General features: G+C 42.4%; 1 protein-coding gene across 1 annotated transcript in view; it reads left to right on the top strand.

Annotated features, from left to right (window-relative positions):
- The window catches only part of plxnb1b (plexin b1b), a 366,021-nt gene that overhangs the window by 323,110 nt on the left and 18,546 nt on the right, over positions 1-24,365 (top strand). Inside the window, 8 exon segments of the mRNA XM_034167329.1 lie at positions 5,895-5,970; positions 5,972-5,996; positions 9,941-10,158; positions 10,252-10,384; positions 10,387-10,429; positions 10,520-10,586; positions 22,396-22,542; positions 22,696-22,861. Coding sequence (XP_034023220.1) covers positions 5,895-5,970; positions 5,972-5,996; positions 9,941-10,158; positions 10,252-10,384; positions 10,387-10,429; positions 10,520-10,586; positions 22,396-22,542; positions 22,696-22,861 — 875 coding nt within the window.

A 24,365-nucleotide genomic window follows, 5' to 3' on the forward strand; every position in this document is an offset into this window, starting at 1 on the left:
TAGATGGCAGAGAGAAGTCTGCCAGTATGAGAAGGATGGGGCTAAAGGAGACTTCCACTCCTTTACTAATAATTTTCTCCCTAGCATAATCGCTGTTTGGGCCCACTGTGAGGGAAATGAAGGCAAAGCACTTATAACTGAAGGGTCCCCTAGAACATAGTCTATTATTAAAGGGAATGTCCTTGCCCAGGATCTTCTCCACTGCCCTATGAACTGCTGTCCAAAAGATCTGAACTTGTGGGCACTCCCACATCATATGTAGCAGTGTACCGTTATCCCCCTTGCACTTCCAACATTTATGATTATCTGCTAAGCCCACTTTGTATAACCTAAGAGGGGTCCAGTACATCCTATGTAATATTTTGAATTGGACTAAACGAGTCCTCAGCTCTGATATTTTCTTCCCATTTCTAAGTATCCCCTCCCATTCAGCTTGTAAGAAAGTACAATTTAATTCCTTCTCCCATGCCTGCTTAGTGGATGTCAAAGAGGTATCCGATTCCATTAGCAACATCTTGTAAAAATTGGAAGCTGCATGACCTTGCCTAATTATTTTCCTGAGGTCTTCTAAGAGGCTACAAATTGAGAAGGCTGACCCAGCAGACCCAAAAGTTTTTACTAGTAGGTGTCGCATCTGCAAATATTTCCAGAAATCCTGTCTAGGCAAATTGAATTCCCCAGCCAGGGTTTCAAATGGCTTCAATATGCCATTGTCATATAGATCTCCCAACACTGACACACCTTTCAAAAACCAAGACTTCCAAAAAAAAGGGAGTTTTGTTAATACAAAGTTTTGGATTGTACCACAGACCTGAGGTTTGACTGAGGTGTACATTAAATTTAAAAATCTGAGATATACTTTTCCACACTCTTTGAAGGTGCGACATGACAGGGTGCAGCCTGTTTTGAGGGGCAAGACTAGTAGACAAGCAATAAAATGGAGTGAATGGAGCAGAGACCTCCTTTTCAAGAACAAGCCAAGGAGGTGCTTTCTCTGGAGGCATAAACCAATGAGATAAATGCCTGAGAGAGAAAGCATAATAATAATACAGTAAGTTCGGGATTCCCAGTCCTCCACTATCCACCGGTCTCTGTAGTTTTTTCAAGTTAAGCCTGGGCTTTTTATAATTCCATATAAATTCTTTACACAACCTGTCAAACTTTTTAAAATATGATGATTGAATATATACCGGTAAAGCCTGTAACAGATAGTTAAATTTGGGAGTACAACCAAACCATTTTAATAAATATTCACTTTACCCCACATTGAAAGATACAATTGGTTCCAGCGTTCTATGTCCACCTTCATACTGTCAAGTAGCGGATCAAAATTAATTTTTATGAGGTTAGATAATTGTGGGGGAAATGTAATACCTAGATATTTTAAACCTTTTTCGGGCCAAGAAAACGTACCAGGGGAAAAAAATGTTTTGGGGCAGTAGACAGTGAGTGGAAGGGCCTCTGACTTTGTCCAGTTGACCTTATACCCTGAGATATCTGAAAATGTATTGATTAGAGAGAACAGCGCAGGAAGGGAATTTTGAGGATCAGATACAAATAAAAGGATATCGTCTGCATATAGCATTAGCTTATGACAGCTTTGGCCAATAGAAATACCCGGAATTTTAGCTTCTCCTCGTATAGCTACCGCCAGCGGTTCCAGGGCTATTGCAAAAAGAAGGGGAGACAGGGGGTCCCCCTGTCTTGTGCCCCTACCTAATTTAAACGATGGACCAAGTATGCCATTTGTGAGGACCGATGCTGTTGGACATATAAGCCGTATCCAATTAATAAACTTGCTACTAAAACCAAAATATTTGAGCGTTAAAAACAAGTACTGCCATTCGACTCTATCGAATGCTTTTTCAGCATCCAATGAAATGGCTGCAATAGGGTCCTGATGATCTTGAACTGCCCACATAATGTCCAGCAGCCTTCTAACATTATCAACTAAGCATCAGGAGTGTATAAAACCCTCCTGATCAGGATGGATCAGGTGAGTCATGACAAGATCTAATCGATTGGCCAAGATTTTAGATAGTATTTTGCTGTCGTAAGAGGTCAAACTAATAGGTCGATAATTGCGGCAATCTGAGGGGTCTTTGTCCTTCTTTAAAATGAGAGTTATAATAGCTTCAGATAGCGATGGTGGGAGCATTTGTTTTTGGAATGATTCATTATAAACCTCTAGAAGCATTGGAGCCAATTCTTCCGGGAAAGATTTATAAAATTCGGCCGTAAACCCATCTCGGCCCGGCGCTTTACTGGACGGGAGGTGTTTAATTACTGCAATTATTTCTGCTACCGTAATTGGTGCTTCTAGAACCTCAGTTTGGTCCTGGGTTACTTGGGGAAGGTTTAAGCTCTGCAAAAACCTGCTAATATCTTCCTCTGAAGCCTGTGACTCCGAACTATAGAGCTGAGTATAAAAGTCTGTAAAAGTAGCATTCATTTTTTGAGGTTCTGTATGGAGTAGCCCATTTGTGTCCTTAATAGCAGAGATAGCACTCATGGCCTCTCTTTGCTTGATATATCTCGCCAGTAACCTTCCTGCCTTGTCCCCTCCTCAAAATATTTCTGTCTTGCCCGAAAAAGACTAAATTCAGCCTTCTGTGACATTATTGTATTATATTCATATTTTAGTTTAGTTAGTTTGACCAGGTTGATAGACAAGGAGTCATTTTTAAAAATTTGCTCAGTAATCTCGATTTTTTTCTCCAAATTGGCAAGCTGTTTCATATTTTCTTTCTTTCTGAAAGAAGCCTGTTGAATAATATTGCCCCTCAAAAAGGCCTTCAGTGCCTCCCAAGCCACTCCCGCTGAAGGGGCAGAAGGAATATTTGTCTCCTTGTACAAATTAATTTGTGATTTAAGAAAATTTGTAAAAGCGTCCTCCATTAACAGACTAGAATTTAATCTCCACCTGGGGGTTCTAGTAATAGCATTAAACGCGATCAAGGAGAGATAAACTGGACTATGATCTGATAATATTATATTACCAATACTGCTATTAACAACAGCTGGCATTAAAGATTGGGATATTAAAAAGAAATCTATTCGCGAAAAGGAAACATGAGGGGAGGAATAAAAAGTATAGTCCCTGCCCATTGGATTTTGTAACCGCCATACATCTACTAGGGCGCAGGCATCAGACATTGCTTTGAGTGATTGATTTCTTCTTGTTGTGCGAGTAAGACATTTGCTTCGGTCTAATGTTACATCCATCACCTCGTTATAATCCCCTGCCAACAAAACAGGATAGTCCCCCAGATCTGAAATCTTTTTTTCCAGCTGGCCAAAAAAAGACGGGTCATCAGTGTTGGGAGCATAAATATTAGCTAAGATAATATTTGTGCCTTGAATTTCACACAGCATAATTAACATCCTGCCCGCCTCATCTACACTCTGTTTCAGGCATTTAAATTGTAAATTCCTATTAATTAACGTTGCTACACCTCTACTTTTGCTGGTTCCGCTACTTGAGCCAACAAAACCCACCCATCCAAAACGGAGCCTCTGAGATTCTTGTCGAGATAAATGTGTCTCCTGGATAAAGACAATATCGCACTTTTTAGATTTAATAAAAGATAAAATTTTCCTTTTCTTTATGACATTATTGAGACCCCTAACATTCCAGCTCATTAAACTTAAATTATTAGGTGTCATTGATCAGATGGACAAGCAATAAGTGGTGCTGTGAATAAAACTGTATTGGTAGCAAATAAAAAATAAAGACAAAAATAAAACAAGACTTAAAAAGAAAAACCCACCACAACAACCCCCCCTCTCCCTCCAGAACTTCCTTATCAAAGTCCGCGAACACACACTAACGCTGCCCAAGGCATCCCAGCCCCTCCCCCCACATATGTGTGAGTTGGTAACAGGTTATTATCTAACAAAATAATATTATACATCCCAACCTATAGTAACTTTGGCTACAACAAAGAGCATTATATTTATCAGAATAACAATTGACAAACAACCTTCCCAAAAAAAAACATTTTCTCTCACCTCTAGAAGCCCTCATCCCGTCAAAATAACAAGCCTTAATGGCAGAAGTGCCCATCAAAAAGTCAGAGTCTACACAGTAGTGTGTCTTCACAGAATCCGTGTGTCACCGCGAGCTGGGAATACCTCAGTCAAGTGAATGGATAAACGACATGGCCTTCTTATGGTCTTCGAAACGCCTGGGTCCCTGCGCTGTCTTCACAACGAGCATAGCTGGGTAGATCAATGCAAAACGAATGTTCTTGTCGTGCAGGAGCTTCTTGCAGTCCTTGAACTTCGCCCGTTTTTCATTCAGCATCTTGGAATAATCCGAGAAGACCATAATGCGTTGTCCTCCCCAAGTTACCTCCCCTTCTTTCATACAGCTTCAACGACGCGTTCCCGATCCTGAAGTCTCAGAAATCTGGCTATTATCGCTCTGGAGCGAGTGGGCTGCTCACCATTCTGGCTTCTGGGCATAGCTCCAAGTCTGTATGCTCTTTCCACTTCCAAACCCTTGACAAAGCTGATATCAAATAGCGACGGAATAATCCCCTCCAGGAAAGAGACCGCGTCGTTGTTCTCACAGGACTCCGGGAAGCCAACGAAACGTAAATTACATCTGCGTTCGCGATTTTCGACCTCATCCAGCTTCTCCTTGAGTACCTCGACCTCCCTGCTGGTAGCCGGGGGATTAGCCTCCAGCCTCTCCTGTGCGTCCTCCAGAAATCCCAGGCGACTCTCCACGTTGCTAATACGGTTACCAATGTCAGTGAGCTTACTCTCTGTAGCACTTGTTGTAACACGAATCTCCTCAAGTTTCTTATCATGACTGTCCGACTTCTCCAGTATGAGTGCAGCGAGTTTAGCGAGCTCCCGTGCTACCTCACCAGGGACGCCGGGAGACTCCAGCGCGTATACCTCCTCCACCACAGAGCTTGGTGGAGAAAGGAGAGGCCTTTGATTAGCCTTAGCATTAGCTTGACTCGCGCCGGCAAACTCTGAGCTTTTACCGCTCCCGATTCCCGCAGTCATAGTCGGTTTAGTTGCACTTCTCGTATTGTTTGGCATGTTAGCAACAAAATGAGAGTATTACTGCGTAGTTATGATCGCTCCTTGTTGAGCTAAAATATAAAATAAGGTGCGGAGGGGACGCCGGTCGTTCTCAAGCAGCCATATTTGCCAAGCGCGTCACGTGACTCTAGTCCGCATGTGTTTTGAGAACTTGGAAAAGGCGTACCACCAGGTATGCTGTGGTGTCTTGTGGGAGGTGCTGTGAGAGTATGAGGGCTCTGGTCCACTGCAGTGCTTGAGCCGGTCTCTATACAACCAAAGAAGTCACTGTCTCCGCATTTGCTGCATTTCATCAGATTTTTTGGTGGATGTTGGTCTGCAACAGGACTGCTTCTTGTCACCAGTCCTGTTCATGATTTTTATGGAGAGGATTTCAAGTCACAGTCAGGGATTGGAGTGTGACTTCCCATGTGCAATGGGCAGCATTCAGGCAGAGTGTGAAGTGCTTGGGAAGATGATCAACACATCCAAATTTGATGCCATGGTCCTTTTTCGGAAGAGGATGGATTGTCCCCTGTATGTCAGTGGTGAGTTGGTGCTCCACGTAGAGGAGTCCAGGTGTCTCAGGATCCTGTTCATGATTGGGGGTAAGCTGGAGCATGAGATCAACAGACTGACGGGTTCTGCATTTGAGGTCCTGAGGACCTTCACGGACATCGTGAAAGAAAGAGGCTGTTTTACCCTGATCATACTCAGGAATGTGTGTCAGGGCAAATTTATTCTGACAATACTTTTATAATTTTGCAGAATTTCACTAAATGTAGAACTGATGTTGTCTTGTCACCTTATTTCTGTCTGTCTCCATCTTCAATTTCGTGTTTTTGTGTCATTAGAAGGAAAAGTAAGCAGGCTCTGAGGGACTACAAGAAAGTCCAGATCCAACTGGAGAATCTAGAAACCAGTGTGCGAGGACCGCTGCAAGAAGGAGTTCACAGGTAAGAATCACTGGGAGGACACTGGAATACAGTGCATCTGGAAGGAATCACAAATTCACTTTTTCCACCTTTTTGTTATGTTACAGGCCTTATTCCAAAGTGGAGTAAATTAATTTTTCCCCTCAAAATTCTACTCACACTACCCCATAATGACAACATGAAAAAAGTTTTTTTTATAAATGCAATTTATAAAAAAAACAAAAAAAACAATAATAAATCACATGTACATAAGTATTCACACTCTTTGCTCAATATTTTGTTGATGCACCTTTTGCAGCAATTGCAGCATCAAGTCTTCTTGAATATGATGGCACAAGCTTGGTGCACCTATCTTTGGGCAATTTTCCCCATTCATCTTTGCAGCACCTCTCAAGCTCCATCAAGTTGGATGGGGAGCGTCGGTGCACAGCCATTTTCAGATCTCTCCAGAGATGTTCAATTGGATTCAGGTCTTGGCTCTGGCTGGGCCACTCAAGGATATTCACAGAGTTGTCCTGAAGCCACTCCTTTGATATCTTAGCTGTGTGCTTAGGGTCATTGTCCTACTGAAAGATCTACCGTTGCCCCAGTCTGAGGTCAAGAGTGCTCTGGAGCGAGTTTTCATCCAGGATGTCTCTATACATTACTGCATTCATCTTTCCCTTAACCCTGACTAGTCTCCCAGTTCCTGCCACTGATAAACATCATACAGTGCATCCAGAAAGTATTCACACTGCTTAACTTATTCTACATTTATTTTACAGCCTTATTCCAAAATACATGAATTTCATTATTTCCTTAAAATTGTTCACACAGTACCCCATAATACAATGTGAAAAAGTTTTTTTTTTTGGGTTTTTTTTTTTTAGATTTTTGTTAATTTATTTAAAAAAAACAAAAACAACTAAGAAATCACATGTACACAAGTATTCACAGCCTTTGCCATGAAGCTCAAAATTTAATTAATGTGCATCCTGTTTCCACTGATCATCTTGAGATGTTTCTGTGGCTTACTGGAGTCACCTGAGGTGAATTCAGTTATTTGGAAAGGCACACACCTGTCTACATATAAGGTCCCACAGTTGACAGTGCATGTCAGAGCACAAACCAAGCATGAAGTCAAAGGGAATTGTCTGTAGACTTCTGAGACAGGATTGTCTCAAGGCACAAATTTGGGGAAGTGGTACAGAAACATTTCTGCTGCTTTGAAGGTCCCAATGAGCACAATGGCGTCATTATCCATAAATGGAAGAAGTTCAGATCCACCAGGACTCTTCCTAAAGGTGGTCACATCGTCTAAACTGAGAGAGCAAGGGAGAGAGAAAACCGCGAGAAGACATTAGATCAACGGCCTACATACAGTCTGGGATCGCCACATATTTAATAACTTAAACTTCTGGTGTATTGGCTATTGGGAAATTTCCCTGATAATCGTTAAAACATTTAAGATCTCTAAATACTGCTGTCTGCTAAAGAAACGAGCTTTGTTTTGTATTTTTCACTTTAAATTAATGTTCCATTGACAGCAGTATGACTGGTAAGGTTAGACCTTACTTGTGTGAAGCACCTTGAGGCAGCTTTGTTGTAATTTGGCGCTATATAAATGAAATACATTGAATTCAATTAAATTGAATTGACTGAAGATAAAATTTCATTATGGTTGGCAAATGTACGGTAATAAGTTGACCGACTTATTTTAGGCAATTTCTTTTAAAATATCAAATAGAAATTTTACACCTTTCTATGACCCTCCCAAACATGTAATGTTAACTTGACTATTATACTGTCTTATGTAATGAGTGTATTCAATGAGAACATAATTTAATTAAATGAAAATCAAATTGCTGCTTGCAAAAATAAATTGAGGCTAAACCGTATAATTTTATATACCTTGCATGACCTTAATATGCCAACAATTAATAAATTAAAATGAACTACAGATGCACAATTTAATGGCACTAGAAATTATAGGCAGTGACCAATAAATTATGGGAAAATAAGCAACTTAATGAATTTTATGATATTAACAAGTCTCATATACGCGATTGTAAACTAATTAAACTAACTCAGCTGGTATCATAGAAGGTTTTAACTGTGACAATAAGTGCTGAGGATGAAAATGCATCAGTTTCATGGTTATGTATTACATTTGGTCAATGCATTAGTGAATTAAATTATTTAATATTAAACTAGTGCATTATATTTATTTTTCAGTGAATATAGTATTGCTTATTTGACTCTTTTTCTTCCTACAGTGTTTTTTTTTGTCTTATTGTTTGTGCACCAATAACAACAGATCAAATTTCTTTGTATGTGCAAATTACTTGGCAGTAAATTTGTTTCTGATTAAATTATTACTAAACCCTTTTAAAAATAATGTTAATATTACTTGTGCATAAACATGGTCTGAGGAAGTTCAGAATTTTCGTCAGTATGAAAAAAATGTAGGTGTGAACATATTGGCAAAATCCCATTCTGTGCGTCAAACATGCGCATGCACAGTTGAAACAAATTTGTGTTTATGCTCGGTTTGTGAATGAGGGCCAGTGTTCAAGGCAGATGGACTGCATTTATATAATGCGTTTTTATCGGCTGCAGAATCACAAAGCCTTTACAATTATGCCTCACATTCAGCTATGCAAGACACTGAACTGCACACCTTGGGGATTAAGGACCTTGCCCAAGGTACTTTAGTGATTTTTTTTTTTTTTTTTTTTTGGTCTGACGGCGAGTCAAGCTGAGAGTCCTTTGGTCATAAGCCCAACTCTAACCTCTAGACTCCACCTACTTCAATGTCAGTATTTGCCAGCTGGCATCTATTCACCTTATTCAGCCCCACCCACTTTTAATAACAGAGGCATTTCCGTTTTGTCTTAGGACTTTCGGTGAGCTGTGTTTTCAATATAGAACAATGGAAGATATACATAGGTAGAAACAAAAACCTTTTGAAAAGCTCAAAGGGATTGATTCTGGCTCACCCATGGGTCATAACAGAGTGGGAAGATGACACGAAAAAGTGGCCCTCGATTATTTTTAACTACTTTATGTTGTCACTCGGCGTGGATGGTTTGGCTATGAGAAACTGCGAGCTCTATGCCGCACAATCAAGTTAAAATACTACCCAACAAGTAGTACCACCGTAATGCCAAAATTACGTTATGTTAATATATGTATGGAGTTATTTCATGTAGTGCTTGGTTGTAACAAACGCCAGAAAATGAGTAAATTAGATAGCAGCTAACGCTACAAACACAGCTTACCCGTTTGTCTCACTAGCATCCGCCGTGGCTTCTTCAATGGAGCATTGTAGTCCAACCATTTCTTTGGGTAAAGAACCAGTGGTGTGGGTTTTTCTACACAAAATGAAAAGAACAGACAGGGACATTTGGGTGGATTTTTCAAATTCAGCACCTTTAGCGAGCACCGGAGATCCTCGTCTTTCCAATGGAGGAGGGAACAAGTTAAATGCTGGTCCACAGCACTCAGATCTCTCCTTTCCATGTTCAAAACATCATTCTGATGTTGTGGCACCCACGAACTGAACAATTATGCTGTTCATGTTTGGACACTTCTCGCGTACTGTGTTCCCACGTAGCTAATCGTCAGACACAGTGACAAACCGGAAGTTGCTTGACAAAATGGAGCCGCCCACCCTGACTTCCTGAATAATGTGAATAGTGATTAAATTATTTTTCAAAGTACGTGATAACAACTGTTGTCTAAGTGGACATCAAAAATGGAATTCAACCATAAAATGTTATACTCTGTTCTGCTAAGACTCTGCCTCTTTCAAGTGAAAATCAAAAAAAAAAATCACTTTTCAGCTCGTATAATGAAAAATGGTTATGTTCCTTCCATCAGTTTAGCAAGTTGTCCAGTGATAATTTCTGAAATATTTTAAATAAAATCATATAACTTGACTTAAACCTTGGTATAATCCTGACTAAACTTTTACTGTGACCCAGACCTGATGACAGAGATGATGGACATGTCAAGTGATCTTGTCGGTTCGGGTATCCCTTTCCTTGACTACCGAATGTATGCTGAACGCATATTCTTTCCTGGCCACCGGGAGTCACCACTGAGACGAGACCTGGATGTTCAGGAATGCCGCAGGCAGACTGTAGAGCAGGGCCTGGTGCAGCTGTCCAACCTGCTCAACAGTAAACTCTTCCTTACCAAGGTATTCATTATCATGAGCAGGTGAAACATGTTTCCACACTGTTCCTGCTTTTGAAGCAGGGGGATCAATTTGTCTGTTTCCTCTTTCTCACAGTTCATTCACACTCTGGAGAGCCAGCGGACTTTCTCTCCCAGAGACCGGGCCTATGTTGCATCCCTACTGACAGTGGCGCTACATGGAAAGCTGGAGTATTTCACAGACATCCTCAAAACCCTCCTGAATGATCTGGGGAGCAGTATGTGGCCAAGAACCCAAAACTCATGCTGCGGCGGTAAGAAGAATAAAGACTGTGTGGTTATAGCTTCAAAATGTTCTGAAGTGGCTTTTTTGTTGTACAATGTTATCTGTTCTCTGTCTACAGAACAGAGACTGTGGTGGAGAAGCTGCTGACCAACTGGATGTCCATCTGCCTCTATGCTTTTCTCAGGGTCAGTCACTGCAGAAATAGTTTTGACTCTTCTGCTGCAACGTTGCAATAAAATCGTGGTTTAGGTGAAAATGTTTACACCAACAAAATGATACTCTGCAGTTTAATATAGCTTTACCCAATTATTTTAATGGACTTTTGTCCATTGTAATGCATCAGTCATAATGTTCACACCCTTGTCGCACCTTGACGATTTAGTTGGCGTATGCCAACCATATTAAAAATGCTGGCATACGTCTAATAAGTTATGGGTACGTTTTGTATAAGTTAAGAGCATGTTGAAGCATGCTGGTATATGTCGTAATCGCCAAATATGGCGAAAACGTTTGGGCGTGTACAATATTTTCAACATACGAGGTCTGTGAGAAAAGTAACGGACCTTTTTATTTTTTTCAAAAACTATATGGATTTGAATCACATGCGATTACATCAGACAAGCTTGAACCCTCGTGGGCATAAGAGTTTTTTCACGCCTGTCGGTTACGTCATTTGCCTGTGGGCTGGCTTTGAGTGAGGAGTGGTCCACCCCTCCCGTCGGAATCTCTTTGTCTGAGAACTTCCTGAGAGACTGATTCTTTGCTTGATCAAAATTTTTTCAAAAACTGTGAGGCACATCGAAGTGGACACCATTTTTTCTGTGAAAATTTTAACGGCTGATGAGAGATTATGGACTGTTGCTGTCGCTTTAAGGACTTCCCACGGAGCGGGATGTCGCGACGCGCCGTGCCGTGAGCCGCCACTATCTGTCTGTTTCGAGCTGAAAACCTCCACATTTAAGCCTCTGTTGACCCAGGACATCGTGACAGAACAGAGAACTTTCAGAAGAGGTCGGGATCAGCAGTTTATCCGGACATTCCACTGTTAAAGAAGATTTTGTAATGAAAGAAAGTGCGGATGGGTCCGCGCGCCGGGACGCAGCTGGCGCCACGCACCGCCACAGGAAAAACACTTCCGTTGGAAGCCTTAAGGACAAGTTGGAACATGTCCAGCTGTTAAACAGTTTCTCAGATACTCACTCAACTGAAAGCCATCAAAAGCCTGGTTTTTACAAATGGTTATCAACACGGAGGTGTTTTTCCTGTGCCGCCGCACCACGCCAGCTGCATCCCGACGGGCGGACCCGTCCGCACGTCTTTCATTAATAAAATCTCCTTTAACAGTGGAATGTCCGGATAAACTGCTGATCCCGACCTCTTCTGAAAGTTCTCTGTTCTCTCACGACGTCCTGGGTCAACAGAGGCTTAAATTTGGACGTTTTCAGCTCGAAACAGGCAGACGAGGGTGGCTCAGGGCGCGTCGCGACGTCCCGCTCCGTGGGCAGTCCTTAAAGCGACAGCAACAGTCCATAATCTCTCATCAGCCATTAAAATTTTCACAGAAAACCAGCTGAATTTCTCGAATGGTGTCCACTTTGATGTGCCTCACAGTTTTTGAAAAAATTTTGATCAAGCAAAGCGCCAGTCTCTCAGGAAGTTGTCAGACAAAGAGATTCTGATGGGAGGGGTAGACCACTCCTCACTCAAAGCCAGCCCACAGGCGAATGACGTAACCGACAGGCGTGAAAAAACTCACGGATGCGCACGAGGGTTCAAGGTTGTCTGATGTAATCGCACATGATTCAAATCCATATAGTTTTTAAAAAAATAAAAAGGTACCTTAGTTTTATCACAGACCTCATATGCCAGCGAATGGCTCGTACATCCCGCAAACACAGGACATACGTTGTAGGTAAGTTGTAGGTAAGTTACGCGATCGTTGACAGTGTTACTTGTAAGTTACTCATAAGTCAAAATACGTCCATTGATGCTGTCCATTGATTGGCTGAACAACTGAAAATTGCAGTCCTCATGCGAATAGTTCAGACTGTTACAAATATTAAACCCATTCATTTGTACACTGAGTAAATAAAGTCTTAATCTTACCTGTTCATTCCAGCCAAATTCATCATCACAGCCTGTCAAAAACGTATCCACATAAAGCGTCCTGTTTTGGAAAATGTCTGAAAATACTTTCATTCCTTGTAGTGGCTGAAGAAACATAGTGTTTTAAAAGAAGTCCCTCTGTGTTTTGTCTTTTTTAAAAGTTGAAAGAGTCAGATTCTTCAGCATTCTGCATGCAATGAAAATAAATCCCATGATCCACCAAGGCAAAAATAAAATAAAATTTAAAAAATGTTAAATTACTCTGTTTGGCCTCCATATGGAGGGGAGAGGCCACATGACAGTGTAGACATGATCAATGACGTGCTCATCAATATTTGCATGTTCTGCTTGCCAAATAAAAGGGTTCTGCCGGGGGTGGAAATGCAAACCAAGCCAGACCTAACCCTTCTGACCCATACCATACCATGCAGTACTGATCCAGACCGCTCGGTGGAACTGGGGCTATCAGCATACGCTGACTAAATCGCCATGGTGTGACAGCTGCATAACGTATTTGACGTACGCCAACATATTCAGCATATTTTTCATACGTTGGCATACACTGGCTAAATCATCACGCTGTGACAGGGCCTTCGGGTTTGACAAACAAAAGTTTGGAGGCTCATAGGACTCACCCTCTCCATTGGTCCATGATGCTTGTGAGGGTTACTCCTCCTAAAGTGCCTGCACAGAGCAAATAGCACAAACAGCGGTATGCCAGGCAAAATAACTTGAGGCAAACAAACCTGCCAGAGGGAGCTAAGGACGAGACCCGTGTACGTTTTTGAAATCATGGCTACCAGAAGTGCTCATTGCAAATGTAATTGGTGATAGAGAGAGCACACCGAATTGGACCACCACCCCAACCTCTGATAATGAGATTTCTCAATTACAAGGATAAGATAGCTGTCATTGCTGCATCACGTATTCAAAGTGACATTTGTTATTAAAAGCAGCGAATATGTTTTTATCCAAACTTGGCTGCTGGGATGCACCAGCTACAGAAACAGTTTGACCCGGTACGAGAGGAGTTTCGCAAACTTCGGCTACGGCATGGACCTGGCAAAACTACTGGTGACTTATGAAGAGAAGACTTCGCTTTTAAAACTCTGGCGGAGGCTCAAGAGTTTCTGAAAAGGATCCAGAAGAATACAGATGGCGAATATATTATCAGTTATCAAGTTGTTCACCAATGAATATGGCTTTAACACCCTGAAGAAAACCATACACGAAATACACTTAGAAAAGTATCCGACCTTTTTATTTTTTTCAAAAACCTGATGGATTTGAATCACGTGTGCTTGCATGAGCCAACCTTGAACCTTCGTGCGCATGCGTGAATTTTTTCACGCCTGTCGATTACGTCATTTGCTTGTAAGCAGCCTTTGTGTGAGGTGTGTGTCGTGCGCTCAGCCTTTTTTCATTCCAAGGAAAAAGACAGAACAACCGGAGCAGCGCAACTGCATCAAATTTTGCCAGAAACTGGGCGACAGCCAGGTGGAAACCATTCGGATTATTCAGACAGCTTTCGGGGACGATCCTCTGGGCATCACACAGATTAAGGAGCGGTACAACCGGTTTAAAGACGTCTGCACAACGGTGGAGAGCGAGCCACGCTCCGGGCGGCCATCAACATGCTGAAATGACCAGATCATTTCCAAAGTGAACGCTGTGGTGATGCGGGACCGTCGTGTGACTATCCGAAAATTGCGGAAGAGGTGGACATCAGCACTTTTTCGGCACATTCCACTGTGAAAGAAGATTTGGCCATGAAAAGGAGTGGCGGCGAAATTCTTTCCTGAAGCTTCTGACGGCGGAGCAAAAGCGCCTCCGTGTTGAAGCCTTACAGGACATGTTGTGGCATGCCCACCTCTTCCACAGTTTCTCGGATAATCACACGACTGAAAAGCCACCGAAAGCCGTCTGAATCTTCCAAATGGTGGAAGAGGTGGGCATCATTTTTCAGAATCCAGCATGTCCTGTGAGGACTGGTTGGGCTAGAGGTATGTGCCAAACTCAAAGCACGCACCGCTGCCTTTAATTCTGGAGACCCTGAGGCCTACAAAGCAGCCAAGTATGACCTCAGAAAGACTGTACGAACATCACAGCGGGAGTATAGGAAGAGGGTCAAATCTGCCCAACAGAGCAACGACACGTGGCAGGTGTGGTATGGCCTCCACTGCATGACGGACTACAAGGGGAGGAGCAGGTCTGTGGAGATGTCGAGTGCATCATTCCCGGATGAGCTCAACACGTTCTACGCCCGGTTTGATGCAGACAACACCACACCTGTCACCAAACCACATGTGGACAGTGAGGACGCCACACTCCACATAGACACAGCTACAGTGAGACGGGTGTTCAAGAAAGTAAACCCTCATAAGGCTCCCAGGCCCGCCGGCATCCCAGGGCGGGTGCTGAGAGTCTGCGCTGACCAACTCGCCGAGGTGTTTACCAACATCTTCAATCTGTCACTGAGCTTGTCTATTGTGCCCACCACCCTCAAGACCTCCACCATTGTTCCTATCCCAAAGACCCCCACAGCAACCTGCCAAAATGACTTTCAGCCCATAGCACTCACATCTGTCATCATGAAGTGCTTTGAGCGGATCATTAAGAAACATATCTGTGCCTCCCTCCCTGACACCCTAGATGCCCTGCAGTTCGCATACAGCGCAAACAGGTCGACAGAGGATGCCATTGCTCTGGCAGTTCACACCTCCCTCAGCCATCTGGAGAAGGGGCATACGTATGTGAGAATGCTCTTCATTGATTACAGCTCAGCATTAAACACCATAATCCCCTCCAAACTGGTCACCAAGCTCACTACCCTAGGCCTGGAGAAGTCCATAGCTGCTGGATCTTGGACTTCCTCACTAACAGACCATAGGCGGTGAGAATCGGTAGACACCTCTCCTCCACACTTGTCCTCAGCACGGGTGCTCCTCAGGGCTGTGTTCTCAGTCCACTTCTCTACTCCCTCTTTACGTATGACTGTACAGCCATGCACTGCTCTAACGTGATCCTCAAGTTTGCTGACGACACCACCATCTTGGGCCTCATCATTGATAACGACGAGACTGCCTACAGAGATGAGGTGAAATCACTGACCAGCTGGTGCCAGGATAATAACCTCTCTCTGAACATCAGCAAAACTAAGGAGATGATAGTGGACTTCAGGAGACAGCGCGGAGGTCAGCACTCCCCCATCCACATCAACAACATCGAGGTGGAGCAGGTCAGCAGCTTCAAGTTCCTCGGCGTCCACATCCCCGAGGACTTATCCTGAACTTTACATGCCGACACTGTGGTTAAGAAAGCCCGGCAGAGACTCTACTTCCTGAGAAGGCTGAAGAAGTTTGGCACGAACACCACCATCCTCACGAACTTCTACAGGTGCATCATCGAGAGTGTGCTGACGGGCTGCCTCACAGTGTGGTACAGGAGCTGCACCAGCCAGAGTCAGAAAGCACTGCAAAGGGTGGTGTGCACGGCTGAGGACCTCACTGGCAGCAGTCTTCCCACCATCCAGGACATTTATCACAGTCGGTGCCAGCGTAAGGCACGCAGCATCATTAAGGATCACACTCACCCCGCAAAAGGACTATTCGAACTGTTACCCTCTGGCAGGAGGTATAGGAGTATGCCAGCCCGTACCAAAAGACTCAGGAACAGTTACTATCCACAGGCTGTCAGACTACTGAACTCTAAATAACACAGAACTATGATAATAACACTGCACTAAGCCACTTCTTTAACACTATACGAGGTATGTCAATAAAGTAACAGTCCTTTTTATTTTTTTCAAAAACTATATGGATTTCATTCATATGTTTGGCTGATGTCCAGCTCTTGTGATAACCAGAGAAAGAGCACACAACGGTCTCGTATCCACAGAGCCATCCCTTTAGAAATGGTCCGGCGGCTTGTGCCACGTCGTCGCAGCTTGGAGCGCGGCACGCCGAGCATCCTTAAAGGGGTCCTTAAAGCTGTAGTAACAGACCTTATTCTCTGTGAAGCCCGTAAAATTTTCACCGAAAGCCAGATAAATTTTTCGAATGGTTTCCAGGTGCCATTCTCTAACAGCTTCTGAAAAAATTCTGATGGAAAAAAAGTCCTTTTCATTCTGCCATTTCCAGACAATGAAAATCCGACGAGGGGGTGGGACCACTCCTTCCCAAGGCATGCTCACAGGTGAATGACGTCACCGACAGGCGTGGAAAAACTCACGCATGCGCACGAGGGTTCAAGCATGTCTGACGTAAAAACATATGAATGAAATCCATATAGTTTTTGAAAAAAATAAAAGGACCGTTACTTTGACAGACCTCGTATGTCTATTGCTGTTTTCAATGTGACTGTATCTTGCATGTCACCACCTTACCTTTCATTACTCATCTCAGTTTTTACTATTTATTATTACCTGTGCATATGCAATATGTCATGTGCAATAATACTATGTGCAATATGAACAATACTACAACCTGTGAATACTACAACCTGACTACTGCTGACTATTATTATTATTATTATTATTTTTACTTTTTTTTATTTTATTTTTTTATATGCTTATATTTTCGGTATTTATATTGCATGCTATTAGTACTTCCTACGAGTTTGAACAGTCCTTCTCATCCTAAGCATTTCATTGCACTGTTGACTCTGTGTTAACCTGCTTATGATCAATAAATTATCTTGTATTTTTGCTGTTCCCATTTCGGTTGTTTTCTGTTGTACTTTTATATCCGGTATTGCTTGCTGTTTATTAGTCTGTTCCTGTTTAGTTTTGCTTTAGTATTGATTTCCTATTTCCTGATCAGTACTCATGTAGTTTCTTTTTGTTCTAATGCTTATGTTTGATCTCAGTTCCTGTTATAGTAGTTTTATATTCTGTGTTAGCTCTGTTCTCAGTTTGCCCTCACATCCATTTTATTATGATCACTCTACGCCCTGCACCTGCCATTGTGTCTTTGTCCTTCACTTTGAGTCTGTTTAGCATTTCATTCACTCACACTCTTGGCACCTGTTCATGCATCTCTGTGTCTTACCTCACTCCACCTTGTGCTGTACCCTCCTCACCTTCTTGCACCATGCATTATCTTTGTTCACTAGCCACGCCCCCTTTTCTAGATTGTTCCTCATGTGCACTTTAACTCCTGTCCTATTAAACCACCTCCTAGCCACCACTTCCCCTCCAGTTTGTTTTTGTTTGTACACATCCTAGCTCTTGTATCCAGTCCTGTTTTGCCTTGCTGTGTTCTTTGAAATCTGTTCTGTTTTTTGACTATACCTTTCACCTCATCCCTGATGTCAGTGTTTGCTTGTGCCTCTGAACCCTGCTTGAATATGACTGCATTTTTGCCTGACCCCGTTTGTACCTCTGCTCCGCTCAGCCTGCTCTCTACTCTCACTACAGATCACAATGTCATCTGCACACATCATAGTCCATGGAGACTCCTGTCTGATATCATCCGTCAACTTGTCCATCACCATGGCAAACAAGAAAGGACTCAGAGCTGATACTTGGTGTAATTCCACCTCCACTTAAAATGAATCTGTCATTCTTACTGCACATCTCACCCTTGTCACACTATCCTTGTACATGTGCTGCACTACCCTCACATAATTCTCTGCCACTCCAGACTTACTCATCTAATACCACAACTCTTCTCTTGGCACCCTGTCATAAGCTTTCTCTAAATCCACAACTACACAGTGTAACTCCTTTTTGCCTTCTCTATACTTCTCCATCAGTAATCTCAGAGCAAACATTGCATCTGTAGTGCTCTTTCTTGGCATGAAACGATATTGCTGCGCACCAGTCTTCACCGGTTTTCTCAGCCTAGCTTCTAACTTTATGCTGTGGCTGATCATCTTTATGCCTCTGTAGTTCCTGCAGCTCTGCATATCACCCTTGTTCTTAAAAACAGGAACCAGCACACTTCATCTCCACTCCTCAGGCATCCTTTCACTTTCCAAGATTTTATTAAATAATTTGGTTAGAAACTCCACTGCCATGTCTCCTAAGCATTCCCTGCCTCCACTGGAATATCTTCTGGGCCAACTGCTTTTCCACTCTTCATCCTCTTCATAGCTGTCTTCACTTCATCATTACTAATCTCTTGCACTTCCTGATTTACTCTCACATCATCCAGCCTTTTATCTCTCTCATTTTCTTCATTTATCAGCTCCGCAAAATATTCCCTCCACCTTCTCAACACACTCAAACACAAAGTTCTCACTCTCACTTCCACTCTTCTAGTTTCCCTCTTCTCCCACTGTTTCTGCGCACATTCTCTTCCTCTTCCTCCTCCTCCTCTTCTTCGTCACCTAGCAGTAGCCCAATTTCCGCCAGCACCATGTTGAGCAACGGCACTGATGGTGGTCATTGTTGAACGAGTTAGTGCAATTTTAACACAATAAATCAAAAACTATAAATGCTTTCATCTGCTACATCTCCAAATTAGAAATGCATATAAGTAGGAAAAACTGATTAAACTTCGGTGAACATTGATGCAAAAGAAAGACACAAAAAGCAACTTAGTTTTGCTTATGTGATGTTCTCTAGATGTGTCTGCAACCTGCTGAACACTGCCAACTGCTGGATGGTTGATGAATGCTGAATTATAGATGATGCAGTTTAGGAGAAGGTGCAGTCTACCACCTACTGGACCTGTCTGGACATTTTGCAGGGAATAATCATGTCACATGCATGATGGAAATTAAAGGTGATAGAGAGAGGTTGAATGGGGCATTAATCCTTGTTCTGTGATGTGATATGTAGCCCAAAAAAAATTGGTTGGGTCTGTAGTGGCTCAGAACCTTCCTAAAAGGCTCTCTGAAACAGCTATGTTACTATGCTGGGTTTAGAATGCCTCGTTTGCTTTTAATGGCGTCGTTTCAGAGCTTATTTGGCAACCTCATTATGAAATGCATGTAGGTGTTGGCACTGATCGGTTGCCGTTGTCTGATTGGCTGCCCTTGCTCTCACTGAAAATGCCGCTAAGAGGATTAGGAAAGTCTCCGGTTCAACTTAGAACAGAATGAAAATGATTGCTGATTCGCTCATTTCGCTGTCAATCAAAAATGGATTCAGCCTCAGACAGATCATCCAATCATCATGCAGAAGCTGGGCGTCCGGGCCTGCCGAGGCCAGCCCACTGCCCCATAGACCCCCAGACACGCAGAGCCTCCGATGGGCGGGACAAAGCCCAGCATTTATCCAATGACTCGTCTCGTTTTGCTGCACTTGCGTTGCTATTGAAGTCTGTGGATGACGGTTTAGAGCACTGTGAAGCTGCAGGTTTGAGTGAGAGGAAATCCGCGTCGTTACCAGTGATAAGAAGCTGATTCTGAACAAAAGTTGAGCGCGTTGTAGCGAAAACGAGACGACAGTAATCTTCACTAACTTATTTAACAGATCACGTTTCAACATTCCTGTTGAGTGATAAATCTTGTTCCTCGCCCACCAGCATGAAGTCAGCCAGAGGCTGACTGTGACATAAAGTCCAGTCACAAAATAATAATGATAATAAAAAAAACGATCCGAAATAAATTTAAAAACAAATTTAAAACAAAAGAAAATGTGATACTTACAGGCTGTACTGATTGCTGGGGTTGATTTTGTCGCAAAGTCGGAACTGACCCTCTACTGAGTATTAAATGCCGACTGAAGCCAGCTCGAAATTGTGCAAAGTTTGTGAAACAGTCCTCCATGAAATGCGGAGAGCAACGAAATAGTCGGCGGTTGTATGTCCTGGGGATGCGGTTAAAAATGAATAAAAGCCATTGATCGCGTACACTGCTTTCCGTGGGAAGAATATGTAAAGATCGTAGTCCGCTATGACAGCCTGGGAAGGCACACCTGTAGCTCGCCATTGCTTCTCTTTGAGTGTTACGAATGGGTGGGCACAACCTTATGAATAATTAATTTCAAAGGGGCGTGTGTGAAAGTGGGTGGGTGTGGGTGTGTGGGGGGGGGGGGGGGGCTATTGGTGAAAAAGTGACGTAACTTTTCTCTGAAAAACGGATTGGCCTGTTTTCTAGGGGCAATTCAAAAAAGGAGAAATACTTGAAATAGAGGTTCTGAAACTTGCTGGCACTTCGTGTGTATTACCCACAGCGGGGAGACTCTGAACTAACACCAAAAACATGAAAAAGATGATTTTGATTCTCTATCCCCTTTAAGAGCGCTTGTGGTTGAAGTTGGATGTAACTTGAAATGAGCGTGTTTGTCATTTTCATTTCCAAAACCTAAGTCTTTTGGCCACAAAAAGACCACTGCTGCTTGTTTATCAAACAGATACACAAAGACACAAAGCTGATGCATGGCAGGAAAGTACAACCCCTGGCAAAAATTATGGAATCACCGGCCTCGGAGGATGTTCATTCAGTTGTTTAATTTTGTAGAAAAAAAGCAGATCACAGACATGACACAAAACTAAAGTCATTTCAAATGACAACTTCCTGGCTTTAAGAAATACTATAAGAAATCAGGAAAAAAAAATTGTGGCAGTAAGTAACGGTTACTTTTTTAGACCAAGCAGAGGGGAAAAAATATGGAATCACTCAATTCTGAGGAAAAAATTATGGAATCATGAAAAACAAAAGAACGCTCCAACACATCACTAGTATTTTGTTGCACCACCTCTGGCTTTTATAACAGCTTGCAGTCTCTGAGGCATGGACTTAATGAGTGACAAACAGTACTCTTCATCAATCTGGCTCCAACTTTCTCTGATTGCTGTTGCCAGATCAGCTTTGCAGGTTGGAGCCTTGTCACGGACCATTTTCTTCCACTTCCACCAAAGATTTTCAATTGGATTAAGATCCGGACTATTTGCAGGCCATGACATTGACCCTATGTGTCTTTTTGCAAGGAATGTTTTCACAGTTTTTGCTCTATGGCAAGATGCATTATCATCTTGAAAAATGATTTCATCATCCCCAAACATCCTTTCAATTGATGGGATAAGAAAAGTGTCCAAAATATCAACGTAAACTTGTGCATTTATTGATGATGTAATGACAGCCATCTCCCCAGTGCCTTTACCTGACATGCAGCCCCATATCATCAATGACTGTGGAAATTTACATGTTCTCTTCAGGCAGTCATCTTTATAAATCTCATTGGAATGGCACCAAACAAAAGTTCCAGCATCATCACCTTGCCCAATGCAGATTCGAGATTCATCACTGAATATGACTTTCATCCAGTCATCCACAGTCCACGATTGCTTTTCCTTAGCCCATTGTAACCTTGTTTTTTTCTGTTTAGGTGTTAATGATGGCTTTCGTTTAGCTTTTCTGTATGTAAATCCCATTTCCTTTAGGCAGTTTCTTACAGTTCGGTAACAGACGTTGACTCCAGTTTCCTCCCATTCGTTCCTCATTTGTTTTGTTGTGCATTTTCGATTTTTGAGACATATTGCTTTAAGTTTTCTGTCTTGACGCTTTGATGTCTTCCTTGGTCTACCAGTATGTTTGCCTTTAACAACCTTCCCATGTTGTTTGTATTTGGTCCAGAGTTTAGACACAGCTGACTGTGAACAACCAACATCTTTTGCAACATTGCGTGATGATTTACCCTCTTTTAAGAGTTTGATAATCCTCTCCTTTGTTTCAATTGACATCTCTCGTGTTGGAGCCATGATTCATGTCAGTCCACTTGGTGCAACAGCTCTCCAAGGTGTGATCACTCCTTTTTAGATGCAGACTAACGAGCAGATCTGATTTGATGCAGGTGTTAGTTTTGGGGATGAAAATTTACAGGGTGATTCCATAATTTATTCCTCAGAATTGAGTGATTCCATATTTTTTTCCCTCTTTCACTGGTCGTTGCCCAGATTGTGTTAGACCTCTGATAGATGTCTTGATGTCTGTGTGCAGGACTCAGCAGGGGAGCCTTTCTACATGCTGTTCAGAGCCATAAAGCATCAGGTGGATAAAGGTCCTGTGGACATCGTCACAGGCAAAGCCAAGTACACCCTCAATGACAACCGTCTACTTCGAGAGGACGTGGAGTACAAGACTCTGGTGAGGAGGATGCTGACCCACACTTGGCACAGTTTTTAAATGAAGTTAAAATTTGAATCTAATTATGCTGTCCCCGATGTTCACTGTGACCTCTAGTAAACTTTTTAAAACCTGCTTGCTGTTAAACAGCCCATCTGTCTTTGTTTTCCACAGACTCTGAATGTGCTGGTGCAGGGCGGTGGTGTGAACGAGTCCCAGCCGCTGCCTTCCAAAGTGTTGGACTGCGACACCATTACACAAGTGAAAGAAAAACTGCTGGATCAGGTGTACAAGGGAACTTCTTTCTCCCACCGGCCACACGCTGACTCACTGGACCTGGGTGAGACATTTGACCCCCTTGTGACCAGTGATGCCGGTAACGCATTACTTAGTAACGCTTTACTCTAATCTAACCACTTTTTTTTAGTAACGAGTAATCTAACGCGTTAATCTTTCCAAATCAGTAATCAGATTAAAGTTACTTCTCCAAGTCACTGTGCGTTACTATTATTTTTGCATTGTGGGTTGATAGCAGCATTAAACTTGGTCCATGGGCTGGAGGTCGGGGTTAGACTGTACTGCCCACTTTAAGCGAGCTGTGAGCTTTTCATCCATGGTTTTCTGCAGCAGCTCGATTCGTCCTCACCTCTTAAAGCACGGTGACAACAGCACACCTGCACTGAGCTTTACAAAGACATTTTTATGCTTTTTTTCCTCCTTTATTTAGAATTCTGAGCTGAACCACTCCGTATCTGCTCACTAAAAACAGCTGATCCTCCGCGACGCATCAACAACTAACACTATTTTCCACTCAAATGCACCTAAACTCTCTTTCTGAGGACCACATGATGTGAAAATGCAATAAAACTTTCTTACCTGTAAATCTGGTCATGTTTTTTGCATAAATAAATGTTATCCATTCTCTGTGCTCAAACGCCAAAGCAGGGGTGAATCCAGATGGAATGGGGACGCCCCTAGATTAAAGGTCCAATTTTGAAGCCTTTTTTTTACTACAGCTACTAATACTGCTTATAGTAATAATAATTTTGACAAGTAAAATGTTTAGAGAGAATTTAAATGTTAGAAAAATGTTAGAAAGAATTTAATAGTTACATTTATAAACAATGTAGGTTAGAAATTGCAGGTTTTACTGTTACAGTGCTATCAACAGTTAAATATGAGGTCAAGAAAGATTATTTTACTTTTTATAAAACAAGTATTTATTTTCATTGAAGTCAAGAAAGGGTGACTATAAAATGAGTTTTGGCAAAACAAGTATCGTTGTCATGTTGAAGTGGCAAAGGGTTGTTGTCGGCAGCTGGGGAAAGTAACTAGTAATCTAACTTAGTTACTTTTACAATTGAGTAATCAGTAAAGTAACTAAGTTACTTTTTCAAGGAGTAATCAGTAATTGGATTACTTTTTCAAAGTAACTGTGGCAACACTGCTTGTGACACACTTGATGCTCGCACAACTGTTGTAGAATTACTCTCCTCCAGATACAAGAAGAAATAAATAACCAGTGTTGTTGCCTCCACCATGGAGTTACTGCTGACCCCATCTGTTTTTTGTTTTTTGTTTGTATATAAGCAGGATTATACAAAAACTAACAAACTGATTTAAATCATACTGGTGGGAGGGGTTGGGCACAAACCAAGGCAAAGTCAAGTCTGAGAGCATGTGCTGATGCCCTGAGTCAGTGCTTTGACTCCTGGATGGAGACCACCCAGACAGACAACAGGACTATCATCTGCACCTCTGAAACGTAACCGTTTGTAATAACCAGACGAGTGAACCCTAAACAATGAGCAGACACAGGTCAGATGGAAACATGTTTTTTTTTT

Source organism: Thalassophryne amazonica, chromosome 3 (assembly GCF_902500255.1).
Source record: "Thalassophryne amazonica chromosome 3, fThaAma1.1, whole genome shotgun sequence".
Classification (NCBI taxonomy): Eukaryota; Metazoa; Chordata; class Actinopteri; order Batrachoidiformes; family Batrachoididae; genus Thalassophryne; species Thalassophryne amazonica.